The sequence below is a fragment of the Silurus aristotelis genome, assembly GCF_946808225.1.
Source record: "Silurus aristotelis genome assembly, chromosome: 11".
Lineage (NCBI taxonomy): Eukaryota > Metazoa > Chordata > Actinopteri > Siluriformes > Siluridae > Silurus > Silurus aristotelis.
Genome location: NC_139584.1, coordinates 26636922 through 26660164, shown reverse-complemented (window position 1 = coordinate 26660164; position 23243 = coordinate 26636922). Strand labels below are relative to the sequence as shown.

At 36.6% G+C, this 23243-nt stretch overlaps 2 protein-coding genes and 1 long non-coding RNA gene across 4 annotated transcripts in view; 2 read left to right on the top strand and 1 right to left on the bottom strand.

The window, feature by feature from the left end:
- The window catches only part of klhl22 (kelch-like family member 22), a 279020-nt gene that overhangs the window by 39624 nt on the left and 216153 nt on the right, over window positions 1-23243 (top strand). The window lies entirely within an intron of this gene.
- LOC310732838 lies at window positions 2684-6127 on the bottom strand. Of its 2 annotated transcripts, XR_014535560.1 has the most exons (4): window positions 5984-6127; window positions 4641-4801; window positions 4108-4324; window positions 2684-3975 (listed from the first exon to the last, which is right to left on the bottom strand). It is a non-coding gene; the product is annotated as an uncharacterized lncRNA (long non-coding RNA). The 2 variants fall into 2 exon arrangements; XR_014535561.1 differs by lacking the exon at window positions 4641-4801.
- On the top strand, window positions 6857-8036 carry nkx3-1 (NK3 homeobox 1). The gene is made up of 2 exons (XM_083553722.1): window positions 6857-7175; window positions 7449-8036. Exons 1-2 carry the CDS (start codon window positions 6995-6997, stop codon window positions 7916-7918), a joined length of 651 nt encoding a protein of 216 aa, XP_083409848.1. The 5' UTR covers window positions 6857-6994; the 3' UTR covers window positions 7919-8036.

Genomic DNA, 23243 nt, shown 5'->3' with positions numbered 1-23243 from the left:
AGATCGTGTGTCTAAGTGTGTGTGAGCGCACGTGTGTGTGTGTGTGTGTGTGTGTGTGTGTGTGTGTGTGTTTGTGTGTCGGAAGCAACATTCAGCACAAGCCACGGGGCAGGTCTACAGGAAGAGATGTGATCTGAGACAAACTCAGTCTGTCAGTGACAGACAGGCTAAGACAATAGAGGCCTGGTTCATAGCTGCACTCTCTTAGCTCTTAGAGAGACGCAAGCCTAGACACACACCAGGAGAATTTGTGACAAATACAATGCACATTTAAAAACTTTTAAATGAAAATTATTTTTAGTAAATGTCAGTGTTTGCTTGTAAAGTCGCAATTATGCCTTATTTTCAAGCTTATAATAAACCTAAATAAATAAGACCTCATTTATTCCGTTCATATTACTCAACATTGCTCTGTTGCTATCCAGTGTCTCTTCGTCACTTAAGATCTCAAAGATTTTGCATGTAATTTGCACAATAGTAACCAGCATACATTCGGAATTTTCTTTTGTCCATAATGTTGAAACAACCAGCAGATGAAATTCCCACAGCCGTGTTTGAAGCTTTTTTTGGAGCTTCCGGGGACCCATGAATTTTCCAAACAGCGATAAAGACTGGCAGCTTCTAAACAAATACTACCATTTGTATCCATAAGCACACACACAACAAGCCTTAGAAAAACCACTCTGCACACATTTAATGACTCATACAGAAGACCGTCTTCTTCGCATCCAAAACAAAATCAATTGTTACAAACCTTCGGACGAATAAAGGCTGAATGTCCAAAAAGAGACACTTGGACCCTGTCAAATCTGACATGACACATCTGTCTGCACTTACGACGCATCACTCAACTGTCCTCCATCTATAAACACACTCTTGTCCTCTGGCCAAACATGCTTAAACTTAGCAGAATACTGGCAAGATGAGATTGTTAACGACCTCGATGCCGAAAAGACACTTCCTTTCGCCTGACCTTTTTTTGCTTTATCAGTAATGGACTGTAATTTACAATCTTCAAAAAAGTCCAGCCTTGGACAGACACAGATTTGTGTACGTTGCAGATGCAGTAAATAACAATGGAGCTTTTCAGTTGAACGCAGACACTCGAATGGAGTTTATGTTGTGTTGTAATAATAATTTTCATATAAAATATTCACAATACAAAAGTGCAACAAAATTATAGGGCAAAAAACATGTAAAAAAGAAATTGGATAAATCAAGAAAAAAAATGGTGTTAAAATAAATGCTTAATGCAACCCTCTATTGTTTGTTAAAATAGGGGAAACACACAGACACACATTATATATACATACATCAGAATCCTATTCACCCCACAGAATTACATGTGGATCACATGAGAAAAACGATTTATGTGGGGAAAAAACAGCTATGAAAATGAGAGTTGGAAAAAAAAATCACAAGTAAAAAAAAATACAAACATTTTATACAAAAATAATAATAGTAAACATTTCACTAATGTGAAAACAATTAGCGCATGACGATTGATTGAGGATTAACACCATATAAAAAAATATTAAATAACAAGGGAGTGTCATGTAGAATCATGTAGAAAAAAAAAAGGAGAATAATAATGAATATGAATTAATTTTTTCTATCCAAAAACGGACAATTATAAAGCATTCAATATTTAAAATAAATATGGACCATAATAAAGTTGTAAAAAAAAAATGTCATTCTTGTGTTTAAATACCAATATAAAATTGCAATTCTTCAACAATTTCAATGTTCGTTTGAAACGTCAAAAACACAATCTTTTCACACAACACGGTAAGTAACGTCACACAAAAAGGTCACACGATCAAAGCTTGTGCGAGCTTTAAGTTACTGTGCAACTAGAGATGACTTTAAATGCTGCTGGAGTTGGGATGGGATTTAAAATCGAATGATCTCATAATTGGGCGTTGCTTTGAATGCTTTCGAAACTGAAGGAACAAATTGGCATGTCATAACACTGCTTCAGCAATATTTAGCATGCACTCTTTGTGTGTGTAAAAGTGTGTAAGAGGCCTGAAAGAGAGTGCACCTGCGTAGAAGAGCCGATATCCAAGGGCTGTTTATTCAGTGAATGCAGACATTCTGTCACTCAGGCTTTCACAGTGTGAGCCAAATGCGCACTTTATCTCTCTGAAAACACCAACATTTCTGCCTCAACCAGTCGGATGTCACTTTTAAGACAAGCTTATAGGAGTCTCAACAGATACCGCATCATCCTTTTAGGATGGGTGTCCTTGAGGCCTTCTGAAAGAAGCTGAGAACAACAAAATGAAATTTGAAAGTTGCTATTTGCATAGCTTATATAGAGGTCATGAAGAGTGTGTTTTGTCTTTAGTGTGTGTGTGTGTGTGTGTGTGTGTGTGTGTGTGTGTGTGTGTGTGTGTGTGTGTGTAATGAAATCTTGCCACATGGTTCCCTCTGCTGGTTACATGGTGAAAGTACACACGTCTGTATCTTTATCAAACAAAATGATTAGGAGATGTAACCTTTCCAGCCATATCTTTAAAATGTTTGGATGCTGTAGCATTAAATTCTTCCTTCACTTTAACAAGGAGACTCAAACCTTTTCTAGCATGACAATGTCCCTGTGCACAAAACCAGCCCCATAAAAATATGCTTAACATAGGTTGGCGTGGAAGAGCTCTGACCTCAATCCTACTGACCACCCTTGGGATGTTTTAAAAAGCTGACTGCACCCCAGGCCTCCTCACCTCACTTATTTCAGTACAGTTCTTTACTAGGACCCTTGTGGTTAAATAAACACAAATCTCCACAAAAACCCTCCAAAATCTAGTAGAACATAAGAAGTAAATGTGGAATAAGGCGCTCAAAAAGCACATACCAACCGTATCATCAGGTGTCCACGTACGTGAAATGAAAGAGCTGCATTGCATGATCATTTACAGACAGTGTGTAATGTCTACACATGGATTTGCAAGTGCAAGCACTGAAACGATCTTCTGTTACTTATGTATGCGAGAACCAGCCAAAACAAAACAAACCCGATGTCATAACCAAACACAATTACCTGGCCATGTGCTGCCTTTTTGGAGAGTGCTGACAGATATCAGTTAAGCCCCCGTTTGGTGCTACTAAGGATCTTTTGTGAAAAAGATTTTTACTGCTTTACTGCCATGGTGACCATGATCTTCTGAGAAAACAAAGATCATGCCTCATAGTCAAGTCTTTCACAGGATCAATCCCATCTTTTAGTAATGGTGACCAAATCTGTTTACACAATAGGGAGTCTGACCTTTAGATCTTTATTTATATCAATGGGTCCTGTACGAAGGTGCACCGTGGTGAAACATCGGCAGGAAAAATCCTTGGTGTGCCCAAACAATGCACATTAAACATCATTCAGACCTTATTTGACTTCAGATGATGCCTCAGATTTGTTCAGCACAAAGATAAATATAAATGATAAATCAGATTCAAGCTAAAAATTGTATATACATAAAAAAAGGATGGATTTTGCAGCCAGGCTACAACTACAATCTGAGCTGATGAATCAGATTCCAGAATTCAGCAACGCTATGGTATAAATTGAAACACTGCACTGGTATATACGGGCAACCTGGAATACACATTAGTCCAGTGTATCTGTGGAAGGACCCTGAATGGGAGGCCAGGTAATTATTGGGCGCTGCACACATACACACGACACATAGACACAATTTTTCCTGAATGCAGAATGTCGTCTATCTCACACCATCATGACATTTTTGATTTAATCCTGATCTTTGGTTACATAATTTGTGGAGTTTCACGTCATCTCCTAATCCAGTTTTTTTTTAGTTCTCTGGTTTTCCTGGTTCCCTCATAAATCCCAAAACATGCCAGCAGGTGGATTTAATCCCTGAGGGAAAAGAAATTACTCGCCACTAGAGGGCACCAGCTGTCTACTCTTGCTTCCTCAGTAGATTTGTTCTGCCAGAATAGTCCATGCAAAAACAGGTGCTGTTTCAGTCAATAGAAAACCAGAAGGAGAAATTGGTAGTAATTGTTAAAATGTGAAGTGAAATATTATATATTCCTGTTTGTGTAAGTTTATTCAAAACTACAGTTGTAAAGTAAGTTGTAAAAACTCACTAACTGTAAGCCCTGGACCCTGAGCATGACTCAGGTTTGAGGTGGAAGCGAAGCCTATGCGGCACTGTGTGTGAAAAGGGACATCTTACTGGCAAGTTTTTTGAAGGAGAGAGGAAACCATAGAACCCAGAGGAAAACCCTGCCGAACATCCCGGAGACTTGAGACAAGCTCAGGATCAAAAAAGGAAACCTCAAAGCTGGAAGACAGCAGCACAACCTATGTTTAAAAAAAAGAAAAACAATATATAACATTATTTTTTCATGCATGTAAATGTATTTATCAGTTGCTTGACTTGAAAAGATAAAGAAACATGGACGGCCGTTGTTCTTAGTGCGTCGTCTTGTCACCAAGTGAGTATGACGTACAGCTTCCTGCCGACGGGGTCAGATTCTAACTAGCTCACATCTGGCCTAGGACAAGCAAGCGGTGCCACAGCTCCCCTCCCTGTGGTGTTAGTGTAGTGCCCAGGGGTCAGGGGAGAAACAAGGAGTAGCCTTACATAAGCGGTGTGAAATGCTTGTTCGATTACGACTTGTTTAGCATGACCACAGGATGACACACGCATCCACCGAGGCAGAGAAGACTGAATTGTGCGCTTGTGCAATTAAGATAGGCATCGGGCGATATACAAAACAGGAAAAAGTCTCCATCAAAGAGCTGAGGGATAAAGATGCGTTATGCAGGCGGCCTGTTCTGTGTATGTAAGAGAGAGGACAGAAAGATTACTCAAGGTGAACCTTATCAGTTAAACCATCTCGAAGTTTACAAGACAATATGACAAATGAAATGAGGTAAAAATCGGAAAAATTAAAAATAAACTGATGACGTTCTTGCATCAGAAACTCGGCACCGAAGAACAATATTATGGGATGCAAAGCGTGCTTTTTTTTAGGAAGGCTTTTCCTTAGTCACATTTCATAAGAAAGGAATAATTATGCCAATTTGGAACAACATGGCAGCCACTGTTGTAATGTCAAATTTCTAAGCTCTCTATATTAGTCACTGTTTTCTAGTTATGTCAGTATTTATGTTGTATAACGCAATTCAGACAATCATTTAACAAATTATTTAGCAATCATTCAGCAAATTATTTATTTAAAAAATTATTTTACAAATGTTATTCTTTTATTTATTTTTTATTTTTTTTATTTTGCTAATAATTTAAGTCATAAACCAAGGTTTATTTTAATAATTGTAGTAATTCTGGGTAATACTACAATTATTATTATAATTAAGTATGGATCATTTTTTTAATTATGCTAATAATTTGAGTAATAATTCAGGTTAATTTCCAGTATTACCAAGAATTATTATTATTATTATTATTATTATTAATTACACATTTTGATCAGGTGTTGTACTGTGGTGCACTGACAGGAATGCCATTGTTGTAATGCCTCTTTTTTTTACAAATACTGCAAAGAAAAAAACATGAATTCTGCTTAAATGTGAAATCTTTGCCTTCTCCCTTCCAGGACACCTTGTGTGGAATGAACATGTGGGGTCAGTCCTAGCCTTCATAAAGTCAGCAGGACGTGTTAACTGATCCGACTAGAGACAGTATTTTAGGGGACTGTAGTGGGAGGTCATGTCAGGGGGACAATGGCCCCGTTTGTCAATCTTGCATCATGTATTATGCCAAACAGACTCCCCGCTCTCATGGGGCCCATGTGGCCTTTACCCCCTCTCTCCCTCTCTCTTGTTCCCTGCAAATGTCTCTCTCTCTCTTGCCTCTTTGCTTTACATTGCAGGGTTAAACAGAAGCGTAAAGGGGGCACGACAAACAAACAGGCATGCAACGTGGTGTGTGTCAGGAGCAGGAGCCGCATCTCAATGTGCTGGACGCATTAGCAGCGTAAGGAGGGGGCCACCCACCTTGACCCTGCCTGACCGCGGAGACGCTCTGCCAGTTTCCCCTGGATCTCACCCGAAGCCCGATGCGCAGAGCCGGCAGGAGAGTCCTCATCTCCAGTTTCATAATAAATCTCGTCAGCCCCTCAACAGTCTAAGCTGAAGAGTGAGACTAACGCAAATGAGAAACACCTGAAGATTAGTTTCATCTACGAAGTGACTGGAGTAAATGTGTTAATGCTAAACTATAGCTCAAATAGAGCTTTTAAATTACTTATGACTAATAATCGAAGTGTTTACTACTTAACATTGTGACTAATGTCAGGAACAGTTTGTACAAATTCCTGAGTGATTGCTTAATTGAAAAAAAAAAAAAAAGAAAAAGTAGAAATTACCTAACAGTAGTGTAGAAGTGAAAAATAAATATCTAAACACATTTTAATAACAATTTTAATCATCATCATCATCACCATAATCTACTATTACTACTACTACTACTACTACTACTAATAATAATAATAATAATAATAATAATAATAACAGATGATTTATTATGCTCGAAACAACTCTATCTATCTATCTATCTATCTATCTATCTATCTATCTGTCTGTCTGTCTGTCTGTCTGTCTGTCTGTCTGTCTGTCTGTCTGTCTGTCTGTCTGTCTATCAATCAATCAATCAATCAATCAATCTATCTATCTATCTATCTATCTATCTATCTATCTATCTATCTATCTATCTATCTATCTATCTATCTATCTATCTATCTAAGTAAAACAAGTTAAAGAAGTGGAAGACACTTGGGGAATGAAGTAAAATCTGGTTTTGCCATCATGGCCCTGGTGACGTCACGCTGGGAGTCAGCCTTATAAGTGAAGAGCCTCCTTACAGTGAGAGTGAAACAGAGAATCTGTCACAGCTCTACTTCACACACACGCGCGCGCGGGCAAACACACACACACATTACTGAGGACTAAGGGTTACCTGCACATAGAAAGACACGGAGAGACTTCGTAGATCCTCTGCCAGCTGACATGGCGTCCTCAAACAGGCCGCTGACGTCTTTCTTCATTGAAGACATCCTGTCTATGAGAGAGGAAAAGGGGGACGAGACGATCGGAAGTTCAGCTGAAGGCCAGAGCGACTCACGGTGTTGTAAAGGGAGAGGAGAAACCCACGACCCTCTCCTGATCGAGGAGTTCTCCCGGAGCCCTGGTGAGACACAGAGGGCATCTTTTGCTCATAAATATATCGACAGAAATGTTATATATGTTATATATATATATATATATATATATATATATAAACAATGTTTATATAGAGAGAAAATGCATATGTATAACATTTACCTGCAAATATTTTTTATTTACTAATATTTATTTATTTATTTATTTATTTATTTATTTATGTGTGGTTACTTTATATGTTGGTTTGTTTGTTTACTTATTGATTATTATCGATTTATTTATTTATTTATTTTCAACACAGCTTCGCCCGACGACTCGTGCACGACGGAAAGGACGAGCTCGCCGACAGACGCGACGGCCGACGCCGACGAGCCGAGCCACGCGCAGACTCTGGCGCAGAAGCAGAAGCGCTCGCGCGCCGCCTTTACGCACCTGCAGGTGCTCGAGCTGGAGAAGCAGTTCAGCCGCCAGCGCTACCTCTCCGCGCCCGAACGCGCGCACCTGGCCGCCGCGCTACGCCTCACCGAGACCCAGGTGAAGATCTGGTTCCAGAACCGGCGGTACAAAACAAAGCGGAGGCAGCAGCTGGACTGTTGCCGCAAGTCGGGAGGAAACGTCGTGGGAGCAGCAGCAGCAGCAGCCGCCGCAGTCGCGGCCGAGGAGGACTTTCTCAGAGCGTCGCTGCTCGCCACGGTGTACGCGTGCTACCCAAGTCGGCCGCGCGTGTACGATCCACACGGACTGGGCGTGTGGAGGCCCACTGTGTGGTGACAGGGACACCGGGGGGAGGGGGGGTGGCTTTCAGTCAGAAACTGTCCATGCAGCTTATGTGTTTTATTCTATCTTGTACAGCTTTTTTTATACATAAATAAAATTATGTTTTTATTAAGTCATGCATAATTTTTTATATTTTATTATTAATAACAACAACAATAATAATAGCAGTAATCATCGTCATTATCATCATTATATTGTGGGGCAATAATTATTAGGAAAATTGTGTAATAGTGTACAGTATAGTGAAAATATTTTTCATACCCCTTCCTTGGAAGCCTTTTGTCTAGAAAATCCTCCTGTATGACACTGCTGGTTTCTGGGCCCATGTTAGCTACTGATGTAATTTATTGGGGGGGGTGTTGTTTTTTTATTGCCTTATCACAAATAACTAATCTAGATATGGTCAATTACGACCTAATACAAACATAGCAAACAAACATTGATGTATTCTCTGCATGATGGCAGTGCTTTAAATGCCATTTCACAATGCTGTGTGCATTATTTACTCCAGGTTCCAGTTTATGAATGCAAGAGACAGAGAGAGAGAGAGAGAGAGAGAGAGAGAGAGAGAGAGAGAGAGAGAGAGAGAGAGAGAGAGAATTTGGATTGTATACCTCCTCCACGTGAATATGCTTTCAAACATGTTGAAATCATTCCATTTATATCAAGTCCTCCATTTAACAATGAGTCAGACTGAGTTTAAACCTTTGTAATAGTCCCAAAAGCTGAAGGCTGATAAGAGCAGATATGGGCGCTTTTGGCTGAAGCATGCAGGCTTTCTAAACACAGAGGTTCAAGATCGCTGAAGCAGATAGCAATCACGAGCGCCCATATCATCCTGTTCAACTTTGGTCAAATTTAGCATTGTGATCTACTTGACAGACTGGATCGGGCATACGCTCAGAGCGATATAGGCGATGCAGGAAACAGGGCTTAGCGAAACAGATGACCTGACGCTAACTTGTTCCTCAACAAGATAGGTGGAGGCCGTATCTTATGAAGTACTCCATTCAGAGATGACATACTCAGGTGCACTTTCTGTTTAATAAGCATGATGTGGTCATTACGCGAGATTTAGGGAAGACAAATCAATTCTTTGGGTCATAAAACAATCTCGGGTGTCTAAAAGTGTCTAAAACACAAACAAATATTAAGGAGAAGAAGACAAGCAACTGTGCATTTGCCATCAATCAAGAATGACAACACGGCCATGTTTGGCTTAGTCTTGACTGTGTGTGTCTGATGGCGTAGAGGGAGGGCTTGAGCCAAATGTGCTACTTGGAAATACAAAATCAGATCCTGAATATGAAATTCAAATTTTGATGCATCAAAAAATGCATTTGTTCAGTTGAGTGAGAAGATGAGTGAGAAGACCTACCCAACCAGGGCAGCTACATAATTGTCATCTGAGACTTCATGCCACTTAATAACAACAATCTGTGTGGTGGCATGGTTTTTTCTTTTTTTTTCTTTTTCATTTCAGGAGATAAGTGAAGGACAAAAATATGGTGGTTCCCTGTGCAGGAATAGGTGGAATGCCAACCACTTGGCCTGGTTCCAAAGCTCTTTCTCTGGAATGCAGTCCATGTCTAAGAAGTTGGTGCATTAACACGAACTATGGTTAGCTTTATGCTTTTGAAAGGTCGCATATACATTTGTTAAGATTTGACAGATGTAAAACTGTAGCAATTCATCAAACTCCCAAGATCTATCAATGCATCCAGATTGACCTTCTTCACACAGCGACCACATCTAATTTGTTGTGTGGATCATTATTTGGTAACAGTGACACATATGTGTAGCTTCTTGGTGTTTGTTCCTAACCATGTGTGTAATGGCTTTTATCAGGGTCAGTTTCTGATCACAGCGACGGCAGCATTGAGCTGTTTGACGTAACGTTTCTGAGCCTGATTCACTCAAAAAAGAAAACAATCAGCATCAATATATGTTTATTATTTTCCAAGAAATCCAATAATGTTTTATTCCATTTATCCCACAGCAATTTGCAATCAAATTTTTCTCATTTGTTAATCAAAGTTCCAAAAAAAGTAAAAGTTCTGCATTCTGATGTCCTGAAGGGAGTCTTGGAAAAGGTATTGACTGGTAGCTGTTAAGCTCTGCCACCAAACACCTGTTTAATACATCTATGTTAAATAACACACACTTTTTTATTGTGTTTTTAATTAGCTTTAGATAATGTGAAGCTTCTGGCATACAAGAAGCAAAGGCATTAATAAAAAAAAAAACTGTGACGTAAGTTATTGTTATAAAAAAATGTATCAACACCTACTGAACAATCGGCAATTGACTAATCAAATTACAGGTCTTTGTTTTTTGTTTTTAATTATTTGTTTAAAATACAAATGGACTTCCATTAAGTCAATTAGTCTGAAGAGCTAATTTTATTCTAAAATTGGCCTCGTGTTTGTGATACTGTTACTGTGATACTAAATGCTGTTTTTTCTTGAAAATATTTTTGGAAAATATTTCATTCAATGATATTTCCATAAATTCAGACCTATTACTATTTGTTTACTGGTTGTTCAGAATTTTGTGAATGTATGATAATGCTCTTAATAATTACTCTGCAAAATTTCTGGTGTCTCCACATGAATTGCCACTTAGTCGAACAGGTTATTCTGAGTAAAAAAAAAACTCGCCCAACACCTCTTCACACCTGTTTGCGATCCAGACTCCACTCTCACGCAATCGCAGTTACAAAATCAACAAAAGAAGTGAGATAAAATTGAATGAGCTCTATGTAAAGCCTTGGAAAAATGTAATGTCGGGCTGGTTGTGATAGTATCTTTTTATATACAAAATTTTATTGTAATTTTTTTAAGTAAAAAGTGTTTGTGATGATGCAATGTTGCGATTTCTTGTTTGGGTGTTAGGTAGGTAGGTTTTGATTAGAAGTGGATAGAAAAAAAATGGCATAGGTAACCCTAAATGTGCTGATGTACATTTTTTTTCGTTTCGGTTTTACTCTGAAAAATATTATCAACCATGTTGATAATATTTGTCGACTGTAAAAAAATATTTTTTTTATTTTGTCCCAAGTATAAACGCAGACCAGACGTTTTGTCCTGTCTTGGAAAATAAACGATTACGTTTTTTATTCCCCTTAAAGCAAAAAATTATGAACAACACATGTAAACATCTACACATATACATTGATAGTCAGTGTTATGGAATGTCCATGAAACAAGTCCCAGTTATGATAAGAAAAGCAGTCAGAAAACGTTGATTCTCTGATAAGATAAAACTAAATGCAGATTGTTACAGCAAATAGCAATAATGCAGAATCGTTCTTCCGTCAAGAAAAACAAACTCTACTGACTGCTGACACTGGAGACTCCATCCATTCATGTTAAACAACTAAACGAACAATTATATATAAATAAATCAATGACTATATTTGTTTGTTTTAAAAACTGAATATTTAAATGGAATTTATAGAACCTACTGGAATCTGACAGAACTGTAGTAAATAGTACATATTCCATTAGATGATATTTACAAGTTGCTCAAAATAAACCAAGCTTACTCTGATTGCTAAACTAACCAACCAGCATGTACGTTCAATCACCTAAGAAACACTTTTAGTGGAAAAAATTGGTATAAAAGAACGGAATACACGAACTACTTTCTCTGAGCGCCAGTCAAATCTGGTGACATCTTCATTGCCCCAAAATGAAAGGAAGGACACTGTGGACATTTGTAATATTTTTATGAGGGAATCTGGTCTATCAAACCATTTGATTGTTTTTTTTGCATTTTCCAAGCAAGTTCTATAGTCCAGAACACTTTATTGTTCAGGACAAACCATTCCCCTACTGTCCCTGCATGTTTTTATGATTCTTTTTTTCTCCACAACGTTCTTTGAAACAAATCCTGGAAAAGGGAGGGATCGAGGGAGAAGGGGAGTTTGCTGGAGTCTTGAGTTTAGCCCTAAAACAAGATTAAAAGTGGCAGCTCTAACTGATATGGCATCTCTCAGCCACTTTGGCTCCATCATTAAAGGATTAGCAGAGTCCAAATTGCTGATAGAGAAGAGGCTTCAACTCCCGTTTGAATCGAGTGGGCTTTTACACAGAGTCATTATCTGAGAGGTGGCCACGAGTTCCAAGTGGGAATTAACATCTTGTGTTTGTTGTTTTTCTTGCCAACGTTCTTAACATCCAGAAGTTTCAGCTTCGAGTGACACCTTAGGAATAGCGGTCATAAAATCCAAAAATCCAAGGCATTTCTTTTATCAAGAAGTATGAAGAATTATTTGACTCATAATTTAACAGGTTTGATTTGTGATATCACTCTCTTTGGCATTATCATGTAATTAGTAATGTATTTCATATTAATTATTTCTATTTCCTGATAACACATAAGACCTTCTAACCAGGCAACAAAATATTCATACTGAAGGATTTTTTTTAAACTGGTTACAAGGTCAAGTAAAACTTCTTACAATTTTCTCTATATATATAATTTCTTGTAAACATTTCTCTATTTTGTTATTATTATTATTTTTATTGATTTATTTTTGCTGTACCAAACTCCTGACTATGTTTCCTGTTCTATAACAAACGAGATTACCTGACATATCAATTGCTCATTACATTAATTATGGTAGCAACTGGTTGCTCCAGATCTACCTTTGAGGTTTCATTACACCAAATAAAGAACAGGGGGGAGGGTGTTTATACAATCACCTTTTTAAATGTACAAATAATTTCACAAAATATAGATTTTTTTTCACACTTTAATGTCATGGGTTCTTTTATGTACATTACACAATGTGGACGTTCAAGAGGTGAATACTTATGGACAACATATGATTTAAAATAAAATTATAAATAAAGCTTGTTATGTAATACTTCTAAGTCACAGGTAAGTGTGTGTAAGTGCATGTGTGTGTGTGAGTGAGAACCAGGAGCAGAAGAGACAGAGGATATGTTCAGACTGAAGAATGAGGACATGATGCTGTAAACACAGTGATATGAGTGTAGGAGCAGGTCAGAGGGACAAGACCACAGGACAGCATAAGGCCTACAGGCAGAACAGAAGTTAAACAGCCTTTAAGAAAAACAAATCCCACGTGATCACATAATAATTTGCAAAATAAAACCACATGAAAGTGTTTTTTCGAGAGAAACCTGAATAAAACCAATTAATGTATGATCATACAAAATGTGAAGTGTCTAAAACATGTCTCATTAAAAGGGTTTATTCTTGAATGATCTGCATAAAAGTCCAGTACGCTGTAGCGTGTGGGATGGTACCAGTATGCAGGCAGTCATCCAATTATCCAATTTAAATCATCGGAAAGAATGATGCCTCGCCTCAGCAGAAAAAGAAAAGCTGTTTACACAATGGACGTGTTTATTAGAGCAAAATTGACTGGTCATAGCCAGCCCCTTTTGATTATCTTCTGCAACACAGGTGATCATCAAGAACCAGTTTGGCACTTGTTATTAAGTAAATAATGATAGAGTTGTGATAGGGAAAGCCAAGATGTTTTTAAAGTGGTTTAAATTGAGTATAATTGAGTAATTACATTTCTTAATGCTTGGCGCTGACAAACATTTTTTTTTATTTAATTAAAAGAAAGAGGTTTCTTTGACTTCAATTTAAGACTTTCAAAGCAAAAATCTAGAGCCCATACCATAAGATGCAAACCACTCATCAGTAGTAAGGACTATTCAAATTCAAAGCTATGGAAAGGCAAATATGTGGAGAAAGAAAGGATCTGCTCATGATCCAAAGCACACAGGCTCACCTGTGAAACATGCTAGAGGTAGACTCATGGCTTGGGCTTGCATAGTAGTGGCTTTAGAAACAACCTCATTTCCTTTTATTGACAAGTAACTCAAGATAGTAGCAGCAGATACGGAAGTCTACTGAAGCATAATGTCTGCCAATTTACAAAGAAATGCATCCAAAATATTTAAATTGTGTACATATAATTGCAGCATTTAGCAATAATTTCGAATTCAAATGTCTTTCTTTGATTGATTGACAGGATGTTTAATAACTTTATACAATGATATTTATTATACACAATGTAATTATAATTATATTATATAAGTCTTTGACGTCTACATTGTTGTTAACATTAATATTAAATAGAAATCTATAAACAAAATAATTTAATTTAATATTATTCAGTGTTCCTCAAAATTATTGAATACTGAACACTGTTCTTTTGTCAAAAGTAAAAAAAATAACTAATAATAATAAATAACAACAACAACAATAATAATAATAATAATAAAAGTAATAATAATAATAAAAAATATATAATAATAATAATATAATAATAATAATAATAATAATAATAATAATAATAATAATAATAATAATAATAATAATAATAATAATAATAAAACTTCTAAATGCTATTATGTTTGTTTGGTGGCTAATGACAGCATTCACTAGATGATTGGCATGTCAGGAAAACTGTGAGGCAAATGCCTTTATATGCAAGACTTTGCCTAAATACATGGGTTCATGCTTCGGAGACATTAAAACATTTTTCTTACCTCCCACCTAACAAGTTCTTTGTTTGCCTCATTGCGCATGAACAATAGGAGCCGAGAGCACCCACATGCACTAAGAGTGAATGCGTTTCTTTTTTTCTTTTTAAACCTCCATTTTTCATCTTCTAACAGCTTTGATGAAAAGTGCAGAAATTCCACGTCTGACCACTGAGCGATGTTAAAACACACCGAACTGTAATGCACATGAAGGTAAGCAGATGGGATGTGAGTGTGGACCCTGGCTGAACCTCTCAGAGAAGAGCATGGACAAGATCCCAGCCATGCTGAACTTTCACCCTATCAAGAGTGACCAATTACATGAGGGCAGATCCAGATAATGAGGGCTACATAAACAGGCCGCTGTACAGCCTATACTGTCAGCTTTATCATGACAAATTTACATACAAGTCCGCTAGCCAGATCTAGCTAGGTGCCTTGTAGCAAGACAGAGACGACAAGGAAATTCTTTGAGGGATGGTGTGGGGATTGTAAGAGCAAGAACAGACCCTTGGAGGAACATTTAGAAAGATTGGTTAAAAAATTTTTTTTGTTGTATATATATTTAGGCCTATCCTATTAAACACTTAGCATGAGAAAGCAATACACTAAATGGGACGCATGAAATTCCACACAGTCTGTAACCCAAGTTCAGCAGAAAGCCGGCAGCAATACAAAAATTTGGAATGTACTGAAAAAGAAACTAAGATTGAGACATCAATCTGGTTGGCCAAAGAAAACAACAGCAGTGAATTTGAGACACTGTGAAGCTAAAGCCAAAAAAACAGGTATCACAATTCACCATTCGTGGAAAGTAGATTTTGAGAGCAAATCTAGAGCCCATACGCAAGATGAAATCAGTGGTAATGACTATTAAAATTCACAACAAAATAAAGAGATGAGCCACAAAATTCTTTCAAAGAAATGAAAAGGCCAAAGTGTGGAGACGGAAAGGATCTGCTTATGATGCAAAGCGTTCAAGCTCACCTGTGAAACATGGTGGAAGTCATGGATTGGGCTTACATAGAACATTTAAGTTTATTGAGGATATAACTCATCATGGTAGCAGTAGAATAAATTCAGATGTTATAGAAACATTCTGTCTGTCAATTTACGGAGAAATGCATACAATTCTATTGAACCAAAAACACTACCAAGACAACAAAGGACCTGTTACAAAACAACAAATAACAACTGATAAGCTGAGGTACAAGCCTGGAACAGCAACACAAAAGAACACAATGACTAAGTAATGTTATTGGGTCACCAGATTGTTGCTATTATTGCAATCAAACATTACAAATACACATTTTTACTTTAATTAACTATAAATAATAAGCTGTTCTTATACTTTAGCTATGAGTGGTATGCTATGAAAGGTGTTCTAATTTAACACTGCTAAAATTTCTATCTATTGTCTCATGTATATCTTCTGATCTCAAACCAAGATATCATCAGGGTGTAACAAAAACAACCAAATTGACCTTGCCGTTCCAGTATACTTGAATGTAGATAAATAAAGTGTAAGTGCAACTTGCTAGCTTTCCAGAACTTAAGCGCTGGGATTTAGCGAGCGTTAAAACCACGTCATTTGATGTGGCGTGGTTTGGAATGATGATGCTAGCACACATTCACCTCAGCATCTCCTGTGTTATTCGCACAATCATCAGATAGGACAAATCGCACATGGGTGTAACCACAAGCAAAGACTATAATTACACTTCTACCTCGGTCTCACCTGTTCTTCCAAGTATGACACTTAAAGCCTCTAAAAGACGAGCGACTCCCAAAGTAGCAACTCCCTCTGAATTCTGCCTTTCCATTTCAGACTCTCGTTATGTCCTTTTTTTGGTGCAACAAAGCAAAATTAAAAGCTAATGGTTTCATTCTTGGTTTTTTTAACTAAGAAAGATTATGTTTGCTCCTGTATCTCCAACTGTGTACATATTTCTTCTTTTCATCTATAGATTTTTGGACATGCTTTTGACATTGAACTGTTTTAAAAAATGAAACTTATAGTTATCCATGACCGCCAGTAATATCTTGAGCACGGTTTTTAGTTTTTAGGTGAACTTCTGTTTCTAGGTTTAAAGTGCAACAGATCAGAACATCATCTTATGATGCTTCGATTATTCTTTATATAATTACAATCCTTCCAAAACAAAAAGAGGCAGACAATGGAAACTAACACAGTAGACATAATAGATCCAAAGCATAAGAATGTATGAAGCTATTACTTCAGTGTCCGTGGCATTCTCAAGCTTTTCTCACTTAATCTGATTGTATACCTCAGTGTGTAGATAATTCAGCACTCTGGATTTTTATATTTAAAAAAAAACAAACAAAGGGAATAAAACTAGCAGTGTTAAATACTTAAAAGTAAAATCAAGGAAAATTTATGTCCATTTATGACATTTGAAATAGTCCCTGATCCAGAGCAATTATAGTAGTAATACCAAAAAGCTCTTGTGGGTCAAGGACCTCGTTTAAGAGCCCAGGAGCGGCAGCTTTATTTATTTACAGGAGATGTTTCTATTACACATAGTTCATTAACATTCAAATGTTCATTCATTATTTATTTTCATCATTTCCTTTAGTAATTTTGTAGTACATTTTACTAATCCATTTTCATAGGATTTTTCACGTGAGTTCACACACAATCATTTGCATATATGATTTTACTCATTATTAATTCATTTTTTATGTGTTTTTTTTTACATTGTTACTTGATTTCTACACGCGAATCTTACACATTATTCATTAATTGGCTACGCATGTGCAAGTTCAGGGTGTAACATATTGAAATGCATATTCGTTACATGTAATGACAATCACTGTGTGAGATAAGTGATAAACTATAAGATAATTTGTCAAAAAAAGAAAATAAAATAAAATAAAAATGTAATTAAATTAACAAATTCCACTTAAAAGGTGACCCTAAAATGCAGAATGAGAATGTGGAATATAATATTAAATATAACAAAAGAAGGGGGTTAAATTATAACCATTTTTTTTTATTTGTTATTCCTCATAGTAAAAATAATAAACAAAAAGTTTGATATTCAATAATCAATTAAAGAAATTGATATGGACATATGACCAATTAATTAACAGAGGGAAATAAATACAAAATAAAATGAAATAAATTCAAAAATAACAAGCAAAAGTGATAAGTAGCAGAATTTTTTTTTTTGTTGGTTTAAAGACAATATATATATTATATATAACAAACTTTAGTCACTAGCTGTCTTGTATTTAATGAAAGATAAAAATAATACTACTGGGTCTCATTCAGTAGCTAATACATGACGCTAACTTGCTAATATATTAGATTTCATTTTGTGAAATTCATTAACATTTCTGGTTTTGACACAGAAACCGGTGTATCAGAAGGTTTCATTATGTGCTTTAAGTTGTTTGTTTGTTAGTTTGTTAAATCTATTATAAACTTCTCTCATAATCTCAACCCTCACTACCTGTACGCATCGCGACAGCAACCTGAAGAACCGAACCTTTGCCCTGACGCCTCCTGCAAATCCGATTGGACGTTCAGATTGCGCGCGCAGTGTGGTCGCGAGGCCACCATAACCTCCATTGAGTCTTGAATTCCCTCCATTACGCCGAACTTCTTCACAAAGACTCTCATTGTTCGCGCTCCAATATGCCATGACTGGGTAACAAATTTACCAGGGCTGATAAGACCATGTTTAAACAGACATTTAAAAAAAAAGACAAGTCTCACAGGAAAACCTTCACTGAAAAGTCAAAAGAAGGAAAAAAAAAAAAAGAAAAAGAGGAAAAAAAATTTATGTCCAGCTTCAACAAACACCGGGCCGGACACAGGCATTAGAAACAAATTGACTCTAACAACAGATTTCCTTTCATACACCTTTCAGAAAAAGAGAAAGAGATGAAGTCACATTTATAGAAATAGTATGACCATATAATATTATTATGTCACAAGAGAGGCCTGTGTGTCTTTCACATCATCATCATCATTATCATCGCCCTTCTTTTTTTTTTTCTTTTTCCGTCTTATCAGTAACTCAAAGACACAAAGTAGAAGCACTGATAATGTGATTGCACTGAGACATATATAACGATGGAAGTATCTCTCTATATACCACCCAGATAAACAACTAAAACATCTTATCGGACAAAACAACAACAACAACAAACAAACAAAAAGGCAGTGTAGTGGGCAGGGAGGGTGTACGTGTCCTAGGACATGTAGAGAAAAAGCAAAAGGCCGAGAGAATCATTACCAAGGCTACAAGATGAGCAGCTGGAAAAAAAAAGAAAAATCAAACATTGAGTAAACGCTAATCTGACTTGAATGTTCTTTGGGAGTTTTTTTTTTTTTTTTTTTTGGAAGTAACACATTTGAGATTTTTTGTTTTTTAGTGATCGTTGAAGTTTATATGCTAGAGAACAAACTAGCAAATTTCGATGTGTTTACTTAGGTGGTCTCTGCAAATGACTAGCTAACTATCTTAAATCCAAGTTACAAGTCTGAAGTTCAGGCCAAAAAAAGTAGGGGGCGGGGGGTGTAGGGTGGGGTCCTTAATCAGGTCAGATTAGGATAATATTTGTGTAAATTTTATGAGGGAAATGTTTTTACAGACAAGAAAACTGATTCTGACATTTACCTGAGGATTGTTTCTGAATTTGACTCGGTTGTGTTTGGTCTATGTTGAGTCCTTTTTTTTTTTTTTTTTTTTTTTTTTTTTTTTTTTGAGTCCAAATTTTGTACCATTTTCATATAAAAATATACATTAAAAACTATCTTCAGGAGCAGTGTTACAGTGGTTTGGTGCTAAAATATTCAGTTGTTTAGGTTGTTAGGTTTGCTGCAGATCTTAGCAAGGACACAGTAGTGTGTAAATATTGGCCACCACAAATATTCCAATCATAGCTGACATGCTTATAAGTATTTTTTGATCCTTTATTTTGTATGCTGTTATTAATGTCATACTGTTGACAAAAGTTGGTAAAACATGTATGGCTTTGATCCATTATTGCTAAAATTACTTAACTTGCACTGTTTTCCCAAACTATGGCTTGTTATAAAAGGTTCACAGACACAGAAGGAACATTTAATTCAGGTCTGTGGCGCCCCCATCTGGTTGTCTTGCACACCTATACAGTAACACAGACCTGCCCGTTATGCTTCAGGAGCTAACTGGTCATTGGTGCAACAAAAACAGTAGGTGTGCAACAAAATCAGTTGAGGGCGCCACAACTGGTGTGTGTATATATACACAACTGGCAGATATCCACCAACCCATTATAATATTATTTAGAGAATTGTACTCAAAGTATCACATTTTAACTACTTTAATACAAGATACTTCAATTTGTATGGTCCCATCTAACAGACCAAAACATGAACATGATAAATAGGACATGTGGCTTTACATGGTTATACGAGCTGTTATCACTTAAGGTGTACACACATTTGTTGCCAGGTGTTTTGCTAATATTTGCTGTATGTTGAGTTATTTTTGAGTTACAAGCTGCACATTGACTACTCAAATACCTCCAATTTCTATAGTGGTGTCCCTTGAGAAGATATACTAAAATAGTTGCTGAGGGGGTGCACTCACTTTTGTGAGATATTTCAACTGACGAGCACAACTCAAATGACAAAATCAATACGAGTCACTGAGACGAGTCACTAATTAAGTGTCTTTATTTCAGCTCCAGTGTTACAAACTGTAGCAGCATTTTCACCAAATCAAACTTTTTGTGCATGAAATATATCTTTTATAATAAAAAAAAAATGCTTGGTCTTGTTAGTACTGTAAATGGCACTCTGTGTTCAAAATCCTTCCGGAATTGTGCATAAAGAAGGCAGCCGTATCGGATTCTTCAAACCAAACCAAGGAGGGTTTTCACAATGGAATGAGCCGAGAGCCAGAATGGAGTCTCAAAGAAAATTATGAGAACCACCTGAAGCAACTCTTAAAAAACAAAACAAAACAAAACAAAAAAAGGGTTATGCATCTATCAAGCTATTCATTTTCAGGCTGTGCTGCAATACATGTTCTGAAAAAGCAGGTTATTATAAAACATCTGTAAAAAGCATTTAACACAAGATGAAACAGCAGGGTTTTTTTTTTTAAGTTCCCTTTTAAGGAAACTATTCTTAATAAGATCAGTCTTCAATCTGGCAACACCAAGATCACTATTACATCCAATTTATTATAGATTTACAGTGCCTGTGAAAAAACTGGATAAACTTACACGTCGATTGTTTTTGAGACACATGCATGTTCTTTTGGTTTCGATAAAAAAAAATATATATATATATATAAAATGCAACAACACACAAGAAGTGGACAGTGAATAACTGGAAAAAGGTTCTGTGGACGGAGGAGTCCAAATAGAGAGATGATGTTATTACACTGTTTCACCCCCCACAGTCAAACATGGAGGTGGAAGCCTAATGGATTGGGATTGTTTAGGAAGCAAGGAAGGTTGGAGACTTATTCCAGAAAGAAATCCTGGACCAACATGGCAACCATTCTATATTTAAACGGCATGCAATTCCACCTGGACTGCGGCAATTTAAAACCATTTTGAACATACAACAAAACAATGACTCAGACAAGACAATAATTGTACGTCCAAGCTGTATTAGCATTATTTCGAGAGCAAACAGTCAGCTGAAGTGATATTTAATATGGAATTGCCTGCCTAGTATCCTCACCTAAATCCTGCTGAACTGATCTGAGATGAACTGGATCACAAGGTCAGAAAGAAATCTCCAAATAGTGACGAATACATTTGGCAAGTTATATGTTATACATATCTAAGATATATTTGTATAGTCAAAGTTAACCTTTGGTTCCATGAAATGGCCTAGTTTGTTGCATATATACAAATAACATTCGCATGTCTTTCAAAAACTATAAACGATACTGGTGTTTCCAAACTTTTGACAGGTGGCAAATTTGTAAATCATAGAAAGGCTTAGCTATGTTTACATGCAGCCTAAATAACCACGCAATAATCCATTAAAGACGGCTCATTCAGAGCAATCTAGAGCCAATCATAAAGCATAAAGAGCAATCTGAACAATAAAATTGTGAAAGAAATATGTATTGACGAAGATTATAGTTATGTGAACTTTTGTGTTTGATTCAATTCAGTAGTTTTTTCCATTTACATTGTTTCAGAATAAAACAAACAAAAAAAGTTTTTATTTGCAGGGCCGCCTGAGAAATCCTTCTGACTATCATAAAACGGCTACCAAATGGGGGGAAAACCAAACACATGCTTTCATTCAAATCTCGTTGAACTGCTGCTCATGCTGCATAAGATGGCTGTGTAACATCCTCAGGGGAAAGCACTCTCATCGGGCAGCATCTATGAGCTCACAAATACGTGACATTGGCAATATTTACAGCATTTTCCTTGCTTAGGGGCCCAGGAGTGGGAGCTTGTGAGGCTGGGATTTTTTACTTATGACAATCTGATGCAAAGATGTTCAGCAATTTTAATATTCGAACTTGAAATCTTGTGGCGATGGGGTGGCAACCACTGTAAAACCAACCCTGCAGGTGCACAATCATTTTCTGGCTGCTAATTGAAGCCATAATGGCCTTTTATTTCCAAAATATCTGGCAACCATACCAGCACTGCAGGTGCACAATCATTTTCTGGCTGCTAAATTGAAGCCATAATGGCTTTTTATTTCCAAAATATCTGGCAACCATAATAAGCCTGACATCTGACCTTATATAATGGATGTGTGTGTGTGTGTGTGTGTGTGTGTGTGTGTGTGTGTGTGTGTGTGTGTGTGTGTTTCCTCACTCCTGAATGTCCTGCAATGTTAAATATTGAGCAACTTCTGGCAATTGAGCGTGGTCTTGTTCAAATTGGTGTAAACCGCTGCATGTAAACATTGCTATGTTACATCGATATAAAAGTAAATGGCTTTAGTACTACACAAGGCAGTGAAACGTCTCACCAATAAACATTTCATCCGAGGAAAGAAAAAAAAAAAAAAAAAAAAACACCACAAATAACTCTCCAAACTATTAGTGGAATTTAAAGGAATGTCCATCACATCTGGACAGATGTTTGTGGGACAGAAATAGGAAATCATGACAAAATACAAAGCAACAAATAAAAGACCTGCTGCTAAACAGAAAGGCCTACAATGCCATATTTACATAATCAACTTCACACACACACTTCACAAATGAAATAAAAGCTCCCTGTTTTTAACCCGAATGGGATCAAGCTGCATAGATCATAAAACCACACGATTCCAATTGTCCACAAGGAAATAAAATCATGACTTGCTAAAAAATCTCACATTTAGTTTACAACAGGATTCATGTGGAAATGATTATATACATCAGCAAATGAATAAAATAAAAAAAATTAGATGTGTTGGCAGACTTTGGAGCGTGTTTGGTTGTCTGACATCTGGACATACACGCATGCTCTACGATAAGAGCTGAAAACTGTTGACAAAAAGGGGGCGCCCTTCTGTCATATAATACACTTTTTTTTTTAAGTTTACACCACATTTCCAAGAATGTAATATTGTCGAGTGTGATTTCAGCACTTGATGCTCGAAGATTAAACGGATGTTGTGCCTTCTAAGGAAGTGTAAGCGATGCAAACATTCAAGGCTTGTATATGTGTAGGTTACTAAATGTAGATATACTGTATGTTTAGATTATACTGGCAAAAATATATCAATAATAATATAATAATAATAATAATAATAATCGCAAGGCCACTTACAGATTTACACCTGCACGCATTAT

What these genes read in the sequence shown, in the direction of transcription:
- nkx3-1 (XM_083553722.1), top strand. Translation starts at nt 6,995, where the DNA reads ATGGCGTCCTCAAACAGGCCGCTGACGTCTTTCTTCATTGAAGACATC. An exon ending in GGAGTTCTCCCGGAGCCCTG is followed by an intron (nt 7,176 to 7,448) that starts GTGAGACACAGA and finishes TTTTCAACACAG; the next exon opens with CTTCGCCCGACGACTCGTGC.